The 19,833-nt window shown below is 41.6% G+C and overlaps 1 protein-coding gene across 2 annotated transcripts in view; it reads left to right on the forward strand.

The window, feature by feature from the left end:
• The window catches only part of GCK (glucokinase), a 292,542-nt gene that overhangs the window by 254,973 nt on the left and 17,736 nt on the right, over positions 1-19,833 (forward strand). For both annotated transcript variants that reach the window (XM_085636115.1, XM_085636116.1), the window contains exons 8-9: positions 13,790-13,945; positions 14,900-15,133. In XM_085636115.1, coding sequence (XP_085492241.1) covers positions 13,790-13,945; positions 14,900-15,133 — 390 coding nt within the window. The remainder of the gene's footprint in view (positions 1-13,789; positions 13,946-14,899; positions 15,134-19,833) is intronic.

Here is a 19,833-nt window from a genome sequence, read left to right on the forward strand (position 1 = left end):
TTGCCCCAGTGGGCCGCCAGGTAGGGGCCGGTTTTGGGCCCCTAGGGGGCCGTTTTTGTTACTGGGCCGTTTTTGCAGCATAGCTGCGATATTGGCCCCTAGAACAAAATCGTCCAAAACCGGCCCTGGCAAACAGCTCGGCGGCACCACTAACCCCCCAGGGGCCGGGCGAGCATTTTGCCAGGGGCGGTTTTGGTTCCCAGTCCGGCCCTGCTCACCTATCCTTCCTTTGACTCATCCCAAAACCCATCTTACTACTTACTACATTCTAGATTTACTCTGGAACACTGCATGGAAGTGTGAAGGGAGGAAAATAATTAGTCAATCAATCATTACCATTCCTATGAACTATGACTCCCAAGAATCACAAACTCCCAACTAAGTTTAATGAATGTATTACAAGGCCAAGAACAACAGAACATACAAACACCTCAAGATGAGGGTGTAGAAACACATTGGAACTACTACAAACCCAAACCTATGTGTGAAGTTAAGGCGGTGCAGCATGCACAGAATAACCAGTTCCCGAATCAGGATACATAAAATGATGGCTCCAACATCCAGATTCACCTTCATTGGAGTTTCATAGCCCTACACTACCACTAGTGTGAAATGCCAACTTAGCATTTTCCCAAGACAAGTTCTGTAAAGGTGTCAGCCCATGAAGGCTTCCTAAGAAGTCCACTCATGTAGAATGGGTCAAGTAGCATAAGCTACAAATCTCGTTCTAAGATGGTCTCTCTGGAAAGGCAAGGCAGAAGTCACCCAGACGCTGTCCCTACTTCAGTACATGAACTTGTAGGTAGCATCCCAAGCTGCAACGCAACATAACACCATCCAAGCAAGCCGCCTCCTTTCCAGTAACTTTCCATGCATCAGCGACGCTCCCAAGTCTTGGCTGAATGACCTTGATTCCCAGGCTCTCTCTGCTGGTAAAGTACAGCCGTCCCGTATTATCAGCATTGCCATTCAATGTATCTTCTGCTCCCTAAGCCTAACTCCTAAAACAAAGACATTATTCTAACTAACAAGGATGAATTTCTCCACCTGCAACAGAAACGTGAGAAAGAACAAATTCCACATGCATATAAAATTCACTACCGAGTATAATGCGAGAGCTTCCAGGGGAAAATACAATTCAGACCTACAGAATTCGGTCAACATAATAAATGGTTCACAATGTCATAAAAAGCACACATATAAATGACCATTATTACTGAGCACCCCCAAATCAACACATTACATAAGCACATTAATTGTGAAACTATTCATTAACTATATTTACAAATACTACACGGTGAGGTTTTCGTCTAACCACATATAATTGCAACATAAATGTATTCACATTTACGTTGAAATATACCTAATACTTCAACTTTCATTTTTTTACAGTACACGTTCTAATGACCTATTGTTAACACAGTTAAGGATTATATGCTGGTGCGAACTACCCATGATTATAATTCAGCCCTACAAATGAAAGAGCAAAATCTATCTAACACTATGATCTCCCAATAAACTCTTTCTAGACTCTTCCGTCTTCTATCTCCCCATTATCCTTTTCAATCCAACGAACAGACTCACATGTCCACCGCTCTAATGAACTCAAATTTCAATACACTAATCCATCACTAATCGTTTTCGAGTTCCAGAGTAGCGTGCTACTCACCGAAAGTGCTTTGACGCCTCATCAGACGTAGTAATTACAATGCAATGTGTGCCACAGCTGTATGTGCTCCACTAAAAGTTTACTGTGCAACTTTACAAACTATGTAAAAACGACTTACACATAAACAACCACCTAATATTATTTTGCTTAGTACCCGGATTTGATGCGAGTTTGGGCACACCACAGGTGAAAAAATAATCGCAATTTCATCTACCCTTACTTATCTTTGAAGTGTGGAGAAACAATTTAGGTTGAGGTGCATGCTTTATAAACTAGTTGCACGTTAAATATGTTGTGTTATTGTGTAAGGTACTAACAAGAGACCTCAGTGCTGTTCTTTACAGGCATTTTACTTGCATGGGTTGTCTATTTTGAGTACCACCAACTGAGTAAAATTAAACTCTGTTATTTGTAACCACTTCGAAATTGCAGAAATGGGGTATCTAGCCCAATATAAAAAAAAAACTTGTATTATTATTTTCTGCTTTCTGTTTGGTTTGTGGGGAGCAGAAGTGCAAGCCATTGTAGCTGTCTAGTTTACCTCAAATTGTAATACAGACAGAAACCTATTGAGGAATGGTGACCGGAGGGGTTGGTGACCTTGCTTAGTTTACGTTACAGTAAGAGAAAGGACCCTCTGTCTACTCCTAAAAGTCAAGACTTTCCTTGACTGGAGACACTGGGAGTCGGCTTCTGCGAGACAGCAAAAATATCTGTCTGGAAAGAAACTTTACATTGAAGAGCATCTGTCTCCTTGCTTAGGCGCAGGCTGATCCCTTATTTGCACTGTTGGATATGGCATAGGCAATTAGAAGTAATAATTTGATCAAGGTGCTTGCATGGGTCATTCCCCAAGTGGAAGGTCTTTTGAATGTCATCCATGTATTTCTAGGATTTAATTTTAAATATTCTGGGGAGTTGGCGCTAGTAATTATTGAAAACTGATGAGACGAGCCTTGAGGAACCTGCTCTTGTGGTTGCTGCATGAACTGTGTTCAGGTCCTTATTGCCGTTGGAATCTGTTTGCGAGGAATGATTGAGTCTATCATAATGGTTTGATTGAGATCCTTGTGTAAGTTTTCAATGTTTGGTAAGGAGTTCAGAACTATAAATTGCATATGGTGCAAAAACATATGTTCAGATTACCTCCCAGATCTTGAGCTTGTTTTGTGACCAAGGTCAATCAATCAATCAGGGGTTTATATAGCGCTCTACTCACCCGTGAGGGTCTCAAGGCACTGCTCCTTGTGTGTGCTCCTTTCAGTCAGCATCAGAATTGTTGAATAAAATGGTTTGATTAATTTCGCTTAATTTGCTGACTCAAAGTGGATTATCTATCGACTTGTAATAGCCTGTATGTGGTACACTGACAAAATATCGACGCCCAAAATATCCCCATACAAAAATATCATGACCAAAATATTGAATTCAAAAATATCTACATCCTATACTTATAATGGTAAGTACAAAAATATTGAGAACAAAAATATCGGTCATAAATATAGTTGAACAAAAGATCATGTTATATATATATATATATGAAATAAATTATTAAGGGACCGATTCTGATCCTGGATTTTTATTTTCCATACAAATCTGATCCGTATTTTTTTCCATACAAATCGTACAAGTCCCTTACAACCCGTGTAGTACGAATCGTATGGGAAAAATACATACAAATCGGGCCGATCCTTACAAATCGGATCGGGAAAAGCTGTACAACACGGACTTGTAAAAAAGACCATACAATTGGTGAAAAGGCTGTCCAAACCGTCAAGTACGATTCTTACCGGGTTGTCCCCATACGATTTGTATGGAAAATGGCCTGTATACAGGGAGCGACTCATACCAGGTAACGAAGCGAACCCCTATACGCCTCGTACCCTGGTATGACTCGTTTTGGGGGTACGACTCGTACCGGGGTACGAGTCGTATAGGGGTATGAGGCATACAGGGGTCCCCCCACATGCGAGGCGTGTGTGGTGCGTACCCCAACATTGCGCATGTACGCACCGTACATATGCAATTTTGGGGTACGCACCGTACATACGTGACTTTGGAGTACGGTGCGTACACAAGCGATTGTGGGGTACAGTGCTTGTACGGTACGTACACGACCAGTACCCCTTCAGCGCGTATATACGCACTGTACCCCACTTTCTGTGTCATCTGTACGCACCGTACATACGCACCGTACCCCTGTATTCATGGTGTGTACGACGCGTACATTGGGGGTCCGTCTCGTACTGTTTTCGGGGCGTACAATGTTTTCCTGGCACTTTTTGGCTCCTGTAAAAAAAGCCGTACGGAGTGCCGTTTGTACGAATCGTACTTGACGGGTTGTAAACTGCTGCCGGGAATACATGTGAGCGTCGCGTACTGGGCAATCCGAATAGGAATCGCTTGTAAAAACGAGTTGTATGGTCTTTTTTACAATTTGTATGGAGAGCGTCTATTTGTACGGATCGTACTTCCTAGGTTGTAGGGGAATCCTTACAAGTACGAGTTGTATGGAGAAAACGCTCCATACCACGATTTGTAAAGCGTTTTTCCAGGATCGGAATCGGCCCCTAAATAATAAATGTAAGAATTACATTAATTAAAAAAATTGATTTAATATACATTTTAACAAATATAACAAATGAACTTAATTTAAAAAAGTTAAACGCACATACATAATAATTAATATGTATATCTAAATATATATATGCACATATATATGTACTTTAAAACAATTATTAGACTGATAATTTGAATGTATTTTATCATTTTAAAATTATATAAAAATGTACAACAAAAATATATATATACCAATAATATAAAAATCATTTAAAAACATCTATTTTATATTAAAACATAAACTATTTAAGAATCCTTAAACTTAAATTTCCCACTCCAGTGAGTGCAAAAGTAGGGTAATCTTTTGATAGCAGAGGGGTCAAAATTACTATTCCCACTCCAATGAATACAACATTAGGGAAAGTGTTGGATAGCAGAGGGGTAAAAATTATTATTCCCACTCCATTGAGTGCAACAGTAGGGATGGCGTTGGATAATGGAGGGATAGAATTTACTATTCCCACTCCAGTAAGTGCAACAGCAGGGAAAGTGTTGGATAGCGGTTGGATAAAATTTACTATTCCCACTCCAGTAAGTGCAACCGTAGGAAAAGTGTTGGATAGCGGAGGGATAAAATGTACTATTCCCACTCCAGTCAGTGCATCAATAGGGAATGTGTTGGATTGCGGAAGGGTAAAATTCACTATTCTCACTCCAATCAGTCAAAAATTAAAAACAAACAAAGTATCATCAACAAAATAAAAATATTTTTATTAAAGTAAATAAAAAAAAGTATAAATATATTTAATATTAAAAATGTAAAAAAATAAAAACTTATTGGAGTTGTGCCCAAGGGTGGAGCAGATGTAGCCCATTCTATATCTCATTGGGTGTCTAAATCAAAAGAGGCATTAATCTCAAAATTGGATAGTGAGTATCAGAGGGGACCTGAAATGGTCTATGTCAGTCCAATCCAAGCTAAAAGGCACGGAATGGGGGTGGGCTCAATGATCTCCTGGAATGTTGCTGGACTGAGGTCAAAAATGGATTCTCCAGAATGGATTACATTCGTTGGTGGCTTTGATGTCTGCCTCTTCCAGGAGACTTGGTCCTGTGAGCCCCAGTTTATGCAGGGATTCCTGAACTTTTGGGTTCCAGCAACCCAGGGTCCCAGGGGACGTCCCACGGGTGGCTTGGTTATTTGGGTTCGACAAGATTTATTTTCGGCAGTTAATGAAGTGTCAACTAAGTCCCATGACATCCAACTAGTCAGGCTATCAATGGGCCCCCTGGGTGATCTGGACATTTATAACCTGTATATGAGAGGGACAAAGGGGTCTGGATCACGGGTCCTGGCTAATTTGGATTCCCTCATTGACCTGAACTCAGGTGAGAGTGGAGTGCTCGTCGCCGGGGACTTGAATGTCACTTTTGAACCGCTTTTGGACTCTGAGCTCGGGTGGGGTGTTGATCCCGAGGAAGATCAGCTTTGGGGAATACCCGAGCTTGATCTTGACTCAATTAAAAGGTGGACTGAGACCATCGTCCAGGTCAATGCTCTTTGTTACGAGCAAGGTTTGAGGGCACTGAATGGCAGGACACCAGGTGATAAACCAGGGGCCAACACATTTGATAATGGCCGGCACTCTAGTAGGATTGATTATGTCCTTTGCAGCTTGAAGCTATGGCGATTCGTATTAGATATGGTGGTCGAGGTAAGAGTCGAGAGCGACCACAATCCTATTTGTGTAACCCATCAATGGTGGAATAGTAGCTATCCAGCAGCTGAGGACATGGGATCCAAGCCACCTGAAGTCGTCACCACAAATGACATGCGTAGACTCAAGTGGCGTGAGCTCAAGATTAACGACAAGGCTATTATCGATATAGATAACAAACTAGCCGGAACCATTCTGGTACTTGAGGGCACGCTGGCCAATGAGACAGGTAGCGTAGCAGCCACCAAACTTCACGATACATTGTTCGAGGGAATAAGTTCATATTTTATTAAACCTGTGAGGAAATCTAATAAGGTTTCACTCAAGCGACTTAGATGGTATGATGGCGATTGTAGGCAAACCAGGGCCAACTTGACCATCGCCCTCTCTTGTGGACGCAAAGATTGTGTTCGCACGGCCAGGAAACTATATAAAAAAGCTGTAAGACTGGCTAAAAAGAAATGGGACGAGCTCTATTGGCTTGACCTAAAAGGAGCATGCTATGCCAGGGATACCCGGCTATTCTGGAACATCATTAAGTGGGATAGAGGAGGGCGGCCTGATAGACCTTGTAACTATGTCTTTCAAGAAGAGTGGTTAAAATATTTCGAACCACAATACACTTGCAACCCCTCATTCAACATTACCTGGGTTCCAATGTCTTTTATTCCCAGGGCCCCTTCTGTATACAAGAAGCCCTGATGGCCCTGAGTTCTGTTGCTAGTGGGCGTGCTCCGGGACCAGACGGGGTCCCCCCTGATGTTTTTCTCCACAAAAAAGCCAGTTGGAGTAAGTACATCACCTTTGGCAAATGCTGTGGCTGAAGGTGCGCCTGTTCCCAAGTCATGGGGGGGGGGCAGTCATAATCCCCGTGTTCAAGAAGGGAGACAAGGCACTCCCAGGCAACTACAGGCCAATTAGCTTAATAGACTCTATTAAGAAGGTCATTGGGAGGATGGTCTTGAACCAGATACTAGAGTGGATTGATGATAACAACATTCTGTCCCCCTTCCAAGCGGGCTTCCGAAAGCTAACCAGTACAGTGGACCAGGTATTCAGTTTTGTCCAGCTCCACTGGAAGGTGGTGACGTTGGGCAAGGGCAGCCTCTATGACGCTTTTGTGGACTTGAGAGCTGCCTTTGACCTAGTGCCTCACCTTCGGTTGTGGGCAGTACTGGAGGGCCTTGGTCTTCCCAAAGAAATCCTGACCCTGGTAATGAGACTGCACGAGTCTAACTACGCTAGGATCCAGTGGGGTGGGCCTGGTGAGGTTACTCCCGAGTTCCCGGTCGAGCGTGGTGTGCGCCAAGGCTGTACTATGGCACCCACGCTCTTCTCATTATACATCAATGGGATAGTTGATCACATGCTTAGTGCAAACATTGACGCTCCAAGGTTGGCTGGAGTTACTACTCCAATATTGATGTTTGCGGACGACACGCTCATTGTATCTAAAACTCCGAGTGGTTTGCAAAGAGCCTTGTGCGTGTTTGACGACTTTTGTTTTGACCATGGCCTGGAGGTAAATGTGGCCAAAACGAAATTCATGGTTTTTAACCCCCACCCTAGTTATCGAGGGAAAAAGCTATTTATGAACGGCCATCCATTAGAGATGGTCAACAACTTTACGTACCTTGGCATGCATATAGCAAACGACAACAAATGGCGCAAGCACATTGAAATGGCCACCTTGAGATTTAAGCAACTATCAGGTGCCTTAAGTAGGGAGCACAAGAAATCTTTTACAAAACCTATATATCCTGTGCTCCAAGCTTATGAGGCCAAGGCCTTAAGCTCTGTCCTTTATGGGGCAGAGCTATGGGGCTTTGACCAGCTAGCATCCCTATCCAGTGTGGAAAACAAATTTCTTCGAAGTATAACTGGCCTTCCCCAGAGTACTCCTTTGGTACCCCTAAGATATGAACTAGGTAGGAAGGCCATCTCGGATATAGCTAAACTTCGACCGATTCTATACTGGCGGAGACTTTGGACTACCCCTGAGCTCTCGCATTATGCTAATGGTCTCATGGACATCATAAAATTAGATGTGTTTCACAAAATTGGATGGCTGAAGAACCTCCATGAGGCACTGAAAGACTTGGGTATGGAGGGGTTATGGAGTGACCCGGTGGCCGCTCTGTTCCCCTCAAAGAGATCCCTTAAAATGGCATATTGGGAAAAAGTCGAATACCAGGTATGGAGTAGAGCATCTGGGATGTCTAGTTGTTACCTAGAGGCAAAAATTTCACCCGCTCTAGAGCCATATTGGGATCTGGTTGCTAAAGCTGGTGATAGGAAACTTTATTTCCAGTTCAGAGCTGGTTCTCTTCCTCTTAGGTCTTTGACTAGAAGGTGGACTAGGGCGCACGAGGAAACATGCCCTGTTTGTGGGGCACAAGTAGAAACAATTGCTCACTTCTTGTTTGTTTGTCCGGTGTTTGTTATCCCAAGGCGAGTCTGGCTGTCCCCTATATGCAAGACCCTAGGTACTAGGAGCAGTGCTGTGGCATTGCGAATCTTGCGCACAAGCACTTTACCAACTATTTCTATAGCCCTAGCCAAATATCTGGGATGGGCGTGGTCTTTACGGAACAAAGCCATCAAGCTCACCCTAGAAGTCCCCTAACTAAAATACTGGGGCTCGGGCTTCCTTTTAAGTACCATGATGTGTTTTTTACCAAAGTGATTACCACACTGTAGTAGCTTGTGTGTCCTTTTTAACTATGTACATCCATTTGTCAGCATCTTGACTTGTTTAATGTTTTTTTTAACACTTTTAATGTATTTATTGATGTCTTGTTTTTCTCTGGACACAAAATACTGAGTTCTTTGTTTTATGTTTGTGTCTTTTATGATTCTTTTAAATCGAATAAAGACTGATGATGATGATGATGAAAAACTTATTATAATGTGAAATACATATCACAAATACCTACAAATATTATATTAAATAAAATAAAATAATAATTTTCAAACGAATACATATTTTTATTTAGAAAGTATTTATTAACAAAAACATTAATTATTTCATCAATTTAGGTGCCGGTTACAATCCTGGAAAAAAATTCCCCGTACGACTCGTATCCGGTCTTTTTACCGTACGAATCGTACAAGTGCCGTACAAACTGCCAAGTACGATTCGCATGGGAAAAAGTCCATACGAATTGCATTGGGAATAATACCCCACACGTCCTCGGGTCGGAAAATGTGTCCGACACATCCTCGGACGATTTACCGTACAAATGTGAAAAGTGAAGTCCGACCGCGCAAGTACGATCCATCCCGTGCGTCCGATGTTACAACCGTATGGAAAAAACACCGTCCGCACCGAACTCCCATAGCAACCATGGAGACATGTGCCCACATACGCGCCGAGGGTTCGTGCCGTACATACACGGGTGGGGGTACGGTGCGTACGTACACTGGTGTACATACACGGGTGGGGGTACGGTGCGTACGTACACTGGTGTACATACACAGGTGGGGGTACGACTCGTACGTACACTGGTGTACATACACGGGTGGGGGTACGGTGCGTACGTACACTGGTGTACATACACAGGTGGGGGTACGACTCGTACGTACACTGGTGTACATACACGGGTGGGGGTACGGTGCGTACGTACACTGGTGTACATACACGGGTGGGGGTACGGTGCGTACGTACACTGGTGTACATACACAGGGGGGGTACGGCGCGTACATGCGGGGGCTGGGGAGGTACGGCGCGTACTTACGGGGGCTGGGGGGGGTACGGCGCGTACCGGGCCCCCTAATCTGGTCGTTTTGCGGCGTACTTCGCTTTCCCGGCACTTTTTGGGTGCCGTAAAAATATTGGCGTCCGGACTGCTGTGGGTTTGATTCGTACTTCCTGGTTCGTGAAACGCAGGCTGCATGCGTCCCGACGTCACGTCGGCGCTTTCCCGAATCACATTTGTATGTATATTTTCGTTGGTCGGTGTTTTGTACGAATCGTACGGAAATGGTATTTCCGTGCGAATCGTACTTCCATGTTTGTATATTGTTCCGACCGGGTACGCGTCGGACGGAGAATATGCTCCGTCCGACGGTTCGTACCCGGTTTTTGCAGGATCGTAATCGGCACCTTAGTCTAGTTACTTTCTACCCTATAACACCACACAACTCACATCAAAAATAAAGAAGAAATGTAGTTGGATAATTGATGTAATTATCAATTAAACAAATAGTATTAATTAAAATACTAATTAAATCACATAAAATGTAATTAACGGCCCACTCTTTACACCTATAATCCCACCAACCCACACCTAAACTTAAACTGTAAAAGAATTAATTACAGAATTAAAAAACTTTTTACATTAAATAACTAATAGTATTTAACAACTAATTATAAAGTAAGTAAAATTAATTTACTCCCCACACGCACCATAATAATTAAACAATTACACTAATTAATTATCAATTAATTAAATTAATTATTAACTAATCGTTATTTAATTAAAAATAAATTAATTCCCACCCTTTACCACTAAAAATCCCACAACCCACCAGTGAAATTAATTACACAATTTCCATATTTCATTGTCAAATAATAAATTCATATTAATTAACAACTAATTATTAATTAATTAAAAAATCATTACTTCCCACCCTTTACCCCTATAAACCCCACAACCCACACCTAAAATTAATTACACAATTACCATAATGAATTGTCAATTAATATTAATTAACAGCTAATAATGAATTAAAAATGAATTACTTTCCACCCTTTACTCCTATAAACCCCACAACATGCACCTAAATTTAATACTCAATTACCATAATTAATTGTCAGTTAATTAATATTACCAACAAATTATTAACTAATTTAAAATAAATTACTTCCCCCCCATTACCCCTATAAACCCCACAACCTGCACCTAACATTTACCCCAAAAAATTAAAAACACAATTAACATTATAAAATCTCAATTAACATAAGATTACTAAATAAATATATTCATTAATTTATTAGAATTAATTACTTCCCACCCTATTCCTCCATAAACCCACAACCTGCTACAGAACTAAAAAATGCAAAATTGAATTAAAATAAAATGAATAACTGCTAAAAATGCAACACATATATTAAAAAACATAATACTTATACAGAAAAATACATCACATACATTTAAAATATACACTAAAATACATAACACTAATAAAAAATCGCTATTTTAAACACCTATACTTTTGCATATGATATTAATGACTTCTATATTTTTAAAATCAATATTTCTTACCTTAAAGTCGATATTCTTGACCACAATATTCTTGCTGTCGATATTTCTGTGTCAAAACTCGATATTAGTGTAAGTCAACATTTCCAACTCGATATTCCAATAGAATACCCCGGTATGTTTTGTTTTTAAAGGCAACAACTCATGCATGTGTTTGAGTGAGTGTAGACTGCACTGAGGAGTAGGCATCAGTGTTTGAAGAGTAACCTATGCAGCGACAAATTCTCTGAAAATTCTTGATGTCCAACAGTGCATATTACATTCAAGATCATAAATACTTTCATCATGCAGATGGCTTTGGCCATGTCCTTGCATGACCTAAGAATTAATTTAGTACATGTTTATTAAAATGAGGACATGTGGGACGGTCCCAGGTGTTGTGGGTTGACTCTTTTTTGATCCCTGCTTCAGTGATTCTTAAAGAATATTATTTTTTCTGTCAGATGCTGCCGTTTGAAGCTCTTAACATGCCTATTTGTGTTTGAAGTCACTGCAGTAGCACACTTGGCATTCTATGTTTAGATTTATCCTCTTGAAGTTAGGTAATTTCTATCTGAGTTAGTTGCTGTTACTGTCCGTAGCGGACTTTCTGTCATGCTGTAATAATGGTGCTACCATGCCAAGTTCAATCTTCAAAATGATAAAAACTTCTATTCTCCCCTTATGGTCAAATATTGTAAATGCCTCTCTTGGGCACGGCACTATACCTGACTGCCTAAAAGTAGGGCAGGTAACACCCATCCTGAAAAAATCCAGCACCCTCTACTCAGATCTCAACAACTACCACCCAATATCCAACATCCCCATGTTGGCGAAACTGCTAGAAAAATGTGTGCAAATTCAACTCTGCAACCACATCGAGAACTTCAATCTCCTGGATCAACACCAGTCCGGCTTTCTTCAAGGACACAGCACAGAATCAGCACTCACCCACATCATGGACGACATATTAAAAATCCTAGACCATAATGAATCTTATCTTTTGATACTTCTTGACTTATTCTCTGCTTTCGACACAGTTAAACTTGACAACCTACTGTCCCTACTGGAATGAAGGATGGGTCTATCAGGACCCGTGCTACAATGGTTTACTTCATTCCTACAAAACACATCCCAAAGAATCAAGATGAAGCAATGCCTCTCTCAACCCACTGTGGTCACCCTAGGGGTTCCACAGGGGTCTGCACTAGCACCCATTCTTTTCAACTTATTCATGGGACTCCTGGTAAATGCATTGAATTCTGCGAACATTCTTTATCACATGTGTTCAGATGACACTCAATTGTATATGAAAATCTCCTCCCCAGAAGACTATCTACCTCAACAATATTCTGCATAATATTCAAAGCTGGCTCACTGGCAACCACCTCATGCTCAACACCACCAAAACAAAACTCCTCCTCATCTCTCCCCCTAACCATACGCCCAAGAACAACCTCTGGCTGAAGCATCTAACAGCCTTTAACTGCTCTCCCCACATCATTGATTCTGCTAAATTCTTGGGATTTACCTTTGACAAACACTTGAATATGCAGGCTCATATCAGTAATGCCATCAAAGGAGCTAATCACCAGATGAGAATCCTAAGGAAACTTAAACCCTTCCTTCCACAGGACTACTTAATGATGGCGGTCCAAGCTGTACTGTTGCCAAGATTGGACTACAGAAGCACACATATCTCCGACCCTAAAAGCCCTGAACTGGCACCCCTATGAGGCAAGAATACAACTAAAGATCACCTGCATGACACATAAAGCCCTTCATCTCAAAAACCCCAGTTACTTGGCACAAAAGCTAGAGCTATTAGGGGCTGTAGATCTTCATGAAGCGCAAGCTCACTTCTATTGAAACCACAGACTTTCCACAAAAAGAGTGTGCAGAGACTTCTCTGGTATTGCACCAAAGATATGGAACTTCTTGCCACCAGATGTCGGCAGAATCTCTTCCTCCTTCAAAAAAGAAGTGGAAATGCTTCTAATGAACAAGTTCACACCCTAAGACTTTCACCCATGTTTTATTGATATCACACTATGTTCTCTTATCTACTCCTGCCTACCTTGTTAATCGACTGCATGTCTTAACACACTGATGATTCGCCATAGTTATCACTTTGCTATGTTCCGTTCACATGTGTGACAAATTTTTACCTCTTCAACTTTGTCCTGTATCCATCTAATGTAAAGTGCTCTGATACCCGCTAGGGTCATGTTCGCTCATACAGAACTTTATAAATAAAATAAGTTTAGTCTCTATGTCAAAAGAGAATGCTTGTGGGAAACCTCTGACTCTTACTGAGTTTTACTTGTTGACCATGATAAAGGAAAAGACTCCTGAAAGGTCCGGTAGGGGCTTTGTTGCATAAGTTGTAAAGGCGGAGCTGTCCTTCTGTATGCATGTGCCCCTTCATATGTATGGTGAAGAGAGGTAGAACCAGAAATCCTTATAATTATAGATTTAGGGCTAGCTGTGTTCATGTCCCTTCAGTGCTTCCTGCCTTTATGCTCTCTTTGGGGTTAGGATAGAGGTATCCAAAGGTAACAGAAGTTCTAGTCAATGGTTGCTTTCTCTCACCTCCATAGGTATGAAAAGATCATCGGGGGCAAGTACATGGGGGAGCTGGTGAGGTTGGTCCTAGTGAAACTTGTGAACGAAAGCCTACTCTTCAGCGGCGAAGCCTCTGACATGCTCAAGACACGGGGCAGCTTTGAGAGCTGCTACGTCTCCATGATTGAAGGGTGAGCATTCCAGTCACTAACCACATAGAGACATTGTGGCAGGAGGGATGGAAGCAGGGAGGAAGAGAGTTGAAAGAAGAGAAACTGGAAGAAGAATTAATGTAGGAAAACAGGGACAATGGATTTCAGAAAGGGAGGGAGGGCTAGAAATGCATATGTGCCAACTTTGGTCCTCTAGCATCCACAAATAGAACTATAGCTAAACACCTGCCATGCTACTGCATCCTCAGAAATATAACAGCAAGGGAATGAGGCTTTGGTCATTGATAGATTAAAGAGCCATCTATTACTGTGGTTGAGGCTTACAACAAGTAGCTATTGCTGATGCAGAGCCGTGTAAGACCTTAGGACCTCTGCACATTATAATTCTGGAGAAAGACAAAGATAATAAAATGTAGCTTGTCCTCCTTGTACAAATGCACACCTTATGCTGAGCTAGACAGTAGTAAAGCTAACAAGCAACTTGTTGTGCAAAAAAAAGGGAATTACAAAGCAAAAAGTTATTTTATTTCACATACTAGTGGGAGAGTCCTATGGATTGTAAAGATTTTCACACCACGAAATCCTGCATATCTCTGCTTCTTAGGCCGGAATCTCTGAGCAGCCTTTATAAAAGGTGCTTTAGGTGTTAATATTTCCTCAGCCCTTTCTACATGGAATTGTCTTACCTTCCTACTATGTAAGCAGCAGCATCACTTGTACATCGCAGAAAAATTTGCTGTCGCCCATAAGAGGAGATCTACTAGTTATCATCGCTATCAAGCTAGTTATCATGCTGGCTATTAGTGTGTAGAGCTTCAATCCCACTAGAAACAACAGGGCATCTGTTGAAAGAATAGCTTTCTAGAATGCTTAGTAGACTGCGACCTGACATGCCTGCCAATGTTTATGCTAAATAGGCTGTAGCACAGTTATCCATGATAATGTCTTTTTTACTCCCCTCTGCCACTACAGAGACTCTGAGGACCGCAAACAGACGTACAACATCCTTACTTCACTTGGGCTACTACCCACCACAACGGACTGTGAGATTGTGCGAATGGCATGTGAGAGCGTCTCTACACGGGCAGCACAGATGTGCTCCTCGGGTTTGGCAGCTGTAATCAACCGTATGCGTGAATGTCGCCACGAAGATGTGCTGAGGATCTCAGTGGGAGTGGACGGGTCAGTTTACAAGTTGCATCCCAGGTGAGATGTGTTATGGCCCCTGAAAGCCACGGCTTGACATCGGTATTCAGACAAAATATGGGGTTGAAAATATTGATGTACATGAATATGGGTTTAAATATATCATGACATGAAAATATCGATGTCAAGAATATCGATTTGAAGGTAAGTAATATCGATTTTTAAAATATTGAAGTTATTAATATTGTTTCATAAAATATAGTTGTTTAAAATATCGTTTTTTATTTATTGTTATGTATTTTAATATATATTTTACATATATATGATGTACTTTATTGTATAAATATGTTTATGTTTTTTTAATATATCTGTTAAGTTTTTTCTACTTATCATATTTAATGTAATTACTTTTTGTGTTGTTTAGTTTCGCAGGGGGTTGTGGGTTATATAGTGGTATATGGTGGGAAGAAATTGAATTATAATTAGGGCTCCCGGTTTTATGGTATTTATTTTTTTGCCATTTCCGTCTGTATTTATCCATATTTAATTTTTGGGCATTTTTTCTGTATTTATCCACATTTATTTTTGCCACAAGCAAAAGACGAAGCTACAGCTATTATTTTTCCACATTTATTTAAATTGACAATAAACACATGTGCTTACTTAAACTAGCGATTTGCTGTGGCTTTAGCAGTGCTTTAAATGCTCCAGGACTGAGTAATTTGAAAAGGAGAGGACCTGTGCTTCTCAGTTCTGCTATAAAACACTTTAGAATAGAGTACAAGCACTTATCAGGAGCAAACATGTGCCAGCGCTTCTGTATTTCCATCTAAAGCCCTGGGGTGGAGGTTGGTTGAGATGCGTGGAATCCAGGGTGCCTGTCGTGAGCTCGAGCTGCTGGGATCTGCAGGCTGTGGGATTACACGTCATTATGTCATGAACATGCGGAGTGGTAACACAGAAAGGGGGGGTGAGGAACCAAGGGTGCCAGGTGGGAGTGGGTGATAGTGATGGACACTCGAGGCAGAGACAAACACATCTGTCTGGGGGGTGGGTGGGCTAAAGGCATCAGTGGGCAGAGCTGGGCAACTGTATGGGGCCTGGGACAGGAGTAGTCAGGGACGTTGGAGGAGGCTACGGCATGATGTTGGCACACCTAGGTGGAAAAGGGGCAGGTGAGAGCCCGGACAGCACAGATGTGGGAGTGCGAATTTTGGGGACTAGTTACCGTAATAGGGTAGTACTGCAGAGAAAGTGCCGATCTGCCAGGCCCCGATGTGTGGGTGGTGGTGTGCCCTGGTTCTTTTGGAGTCTCAGATATTTACTTTTTACATAAGGGAAATACACGTACCTTTCGAGTTGAAATGGCGGAGGGCTGGCGCCGAGGTCACATGAGAGGCAGAGCCTTGGAGATGGTGAATTCTCCGACGGGCCGGGGAAGCAACAAATGCTCCTACCTGTACACAGATTCCAAATGTGTTTCAGAATATGTGGGGAACTGAAGCTGTCTTTGTTCAATAACGTCGTACTTACTGGAAATATGGGTCTCCTAAATGGAATGGGATGCCTTTAATTCTCCAATCAATGTGTACACGTTACACAATTCTTCAGATTAAAAAACAGGAGCGTTAGTCAAGATTGTATGAGAAGGCCCTATGTGTACATATGTACAGTATGATACGGGTACTTCATGCAGGCGTGCCAAAGGTATGAACATGACTTTGCAACAGTTAACATGGGAAGTTATTTACGGTAACAATGTTTCTGCTCATTTATTTTATTCCTCATGTTAGCATTCTCCCCTGCTTCTCTGCCACCAGCCTTGTGCTATCAGTTGGCAAAGACTGGAATTAGCCATGTGGTGCGTATGTAAAGTTTCTGGAGTGTGCATTGAAATATGGGAGTGTATATTTAAATGTTGTTAAAGAATCGCTGTATTTTTTTCTATGCGTTCCAGAGCCCAAATATTGTTCTCTTTATATAGAGAATAGAACAAGACAATACTGGCTTCTGAGCAGCTGAAGCCCTTTGAGCCCAATAGGCTTTGCGCGCATGGTATTAACCAATGTGCAAGATACAGGTCCCGCGTTCAATCTCTTTGCGGTCTCGGTTTTAACCCTTTCAAAGCTGGGCACATTATCCCATTTGCAGTGCTATGAATCCGTAAGAATCTGGCAGCAAGCACTACACAAAAAACTGTAGTTTGCTGTTTGAACTTCCTTTTATTGTTCCAATGTCCAGGTCAAAGGAGTTAGCTGAAAATCGGTTTGGTTCCCGAGTAGCGCTATAGGGCATATGGGTAGAATCCATGCGCTATGTAATTATTTATTATTTACAGCATTGTTGCCCTTAATCAGATCTTCAGCACAGGTGTGTGTGAGTAGGTGTGCGTCTGTGTGTGTCGCCACCAATCTGCGCTTGTCCTGAAAAGCTGGTGATTTCCGTTTCCTTCCACACTCTAAATCCAAGACTAGAAAGCTCAGTAAAAACCCGGTCAGAGTGACGCGTTTCATTCTTTTATTAAATAAAATGATTTTATCCGGGACCTTCTGTTGATAAGGAGTTCGTATGAAGAACATGTCACAAACCCTTGTAATAAAATGTTCAGCCCAGAGGTGCAACTAGAGCCACATCTCGGGGGGGGGGGGGGGGGGGGGGGGGGAGGAGGGGTGCTAAGTAAAGAATTCGGTGGGGGGGCTGAATCTTTAAGAAATACTCAGAGTGGAGCTGCAGGGGCTCTTAGAATGGGTGAAACAACAAAGCCTCATTAACATGCAAATGGTCTTTTAAAGACTTGTGAAGTGCTCGGATGCAGCTGTGTGTGTGCCCGGGAAGCTGTCTCATCCCGGGCTGCCACACATGACAGTGGGGGCGGGCTCGTTCAGCCATGTAGGGTTGTTTAATATGGGGGTCCAAGCCTCGGGCAAAGACTCAGTGCCGCTCAGAGCCCACTCAGTGACGCTTCAATCTGACCAGGATTGGTTCAAGGGCACAGCAGTAGGTCACTAAAAGACCCTGGCTGGAAGGATTAGAAGGAATTTCCAGCAGCAGGAAGGGGGCGTGGCGAGATAGCTCTGGATTCGAGCACTGCAGCGCCGCAATTTTGTAGTATTTTGTCGTTTTTACATATAAATACAGACACAGGAAAAATTGTTTTCCGTCTGTATTTATATGTAAAAATCCGTTTAAACGGAAAACCGGGAGCCCTAATTATGATAAATGTATGATTTTTTTATTATTGTTGATTTTATTGATATTTAATTATGTTAATTGTGTGCAGGTTGTGGGGTTTATAGGGGTCAAGGGTGGTAAGTCATTTATTTTTCATTAATTATTAATTGTTGATTAATATGAATTAATTAAAAATTAAATATGTTAATTGTGTGATTTTTTTGTGGTGGGGTTGTGGGATTATAGGGGTAAAGCATGGGAAGTAATTTATTGTTAATTCATTCATAATTTTATGCAAATTATTAGTAATTAATTAATATTAATTATGTTAATGCTTTAATGACTTTTTCTGGGTGTGGGTTGAGGGGTTATCGGGTAAAGGTTGGGAAGTAATTTATTTTTAATTAATTATTAAATACTTACTAATTAAAATTAATTAATTGCTTGATAATTAATTATGTTCCATTGTTTAATTACATTTTTTGGGTGGGGTTATTGCGTTTTTATGGGTAGAGGGTGGGGGAGTTAATTAATTTTGATTAATTAATAATTAGTTTTTATATTTATACATTAATTCATTGACAATTTAAGGCCTGATTACGATGTCGGGCGGACGAGAGGTCTCGGGACTGAACGACCTCCCAGTCGCGTACTCCAATTTCTCTATGGGAGCTTGTACTGCGGCCGTCAACCAGCTGTCGCACAATGTCCCATGGAGAAATGTGGGATTCTGTTAATCCCTGCCACGCAGCGCAGGGAATAATCGGAGGCTGTGGAGGAATGGGGACCAATCTAGGGGCCCACAAAATCGCTTTCTGACAGGCTTTCTATGTCGGAAAGCCCGACATGGAATGCCTTTCTGAAACCGACATCCTAATCCCGATGGTGGGAATGCCGTCCTCAGGGATTACGGTGGGGCCTCCAACTGGCCGCAGTTAGAGGCTATCCGACCGACATAAAAATAGAGCCCTATTATTTTAATTGTGTAATTATTTTTTTTGTGTTTGATTTTAGATGTGGATTATGGGGTTTATAGGGGTAAAGGGTGGGAAGTTATTTAATTTTAAAGAATTTATATTTTTTTAACTCTTTTTTTTATTGCATTTTTTAAGAGACAGTACAACCAAGCATACATTCAGAAGCTAGCAGTCCGTAAATGCCAGACCTGCTGTATCATTATATCAGATAGTGAACATTCTCTTCCAACAAATACAAAAAACTACAAACAAAGGAGCAATTAACAAAAAAAAATATAGCATTAATTACAGTACAGCAATATATCAGTAGTCAGTCGTAATATCATTACCTTAACACATATTTGGACATCTCTCGTAACGTGAGTCATTCATCTTGCGCCTATTCCACGGTGACATCTGCGATCCTGTACTGCCTATCCGTGTGTTCACCTATCTCAGTCATTGTCTAGGGAGTGTGTCTGTAAATAAGCCTTAAGTGGTTGCCAGATATCGCAGGGGCGGGAAGTGATAGGCAGTAGTGTGGCATATGTGTCACTCATAGTATCACAGTAAGTGAGGTCTCGAAGCCATGCCCGCACCGGTAGTACCTGTGCCCTAACCCAATGTAATGAG

This window comes from Triturus cristatus, chromosome 11 (assembly GCF_964204655.1).
Source record: "Triturus cristatus chromosome 11, aTriCri1.1, whole genome shotgun sequence".
Classification (NCBI taxonomy): Eukaryota; Metazoa; Chordata; class Amphibia; order Caudata; family Salamandridae; genus Triturus; species Triturus cristatus.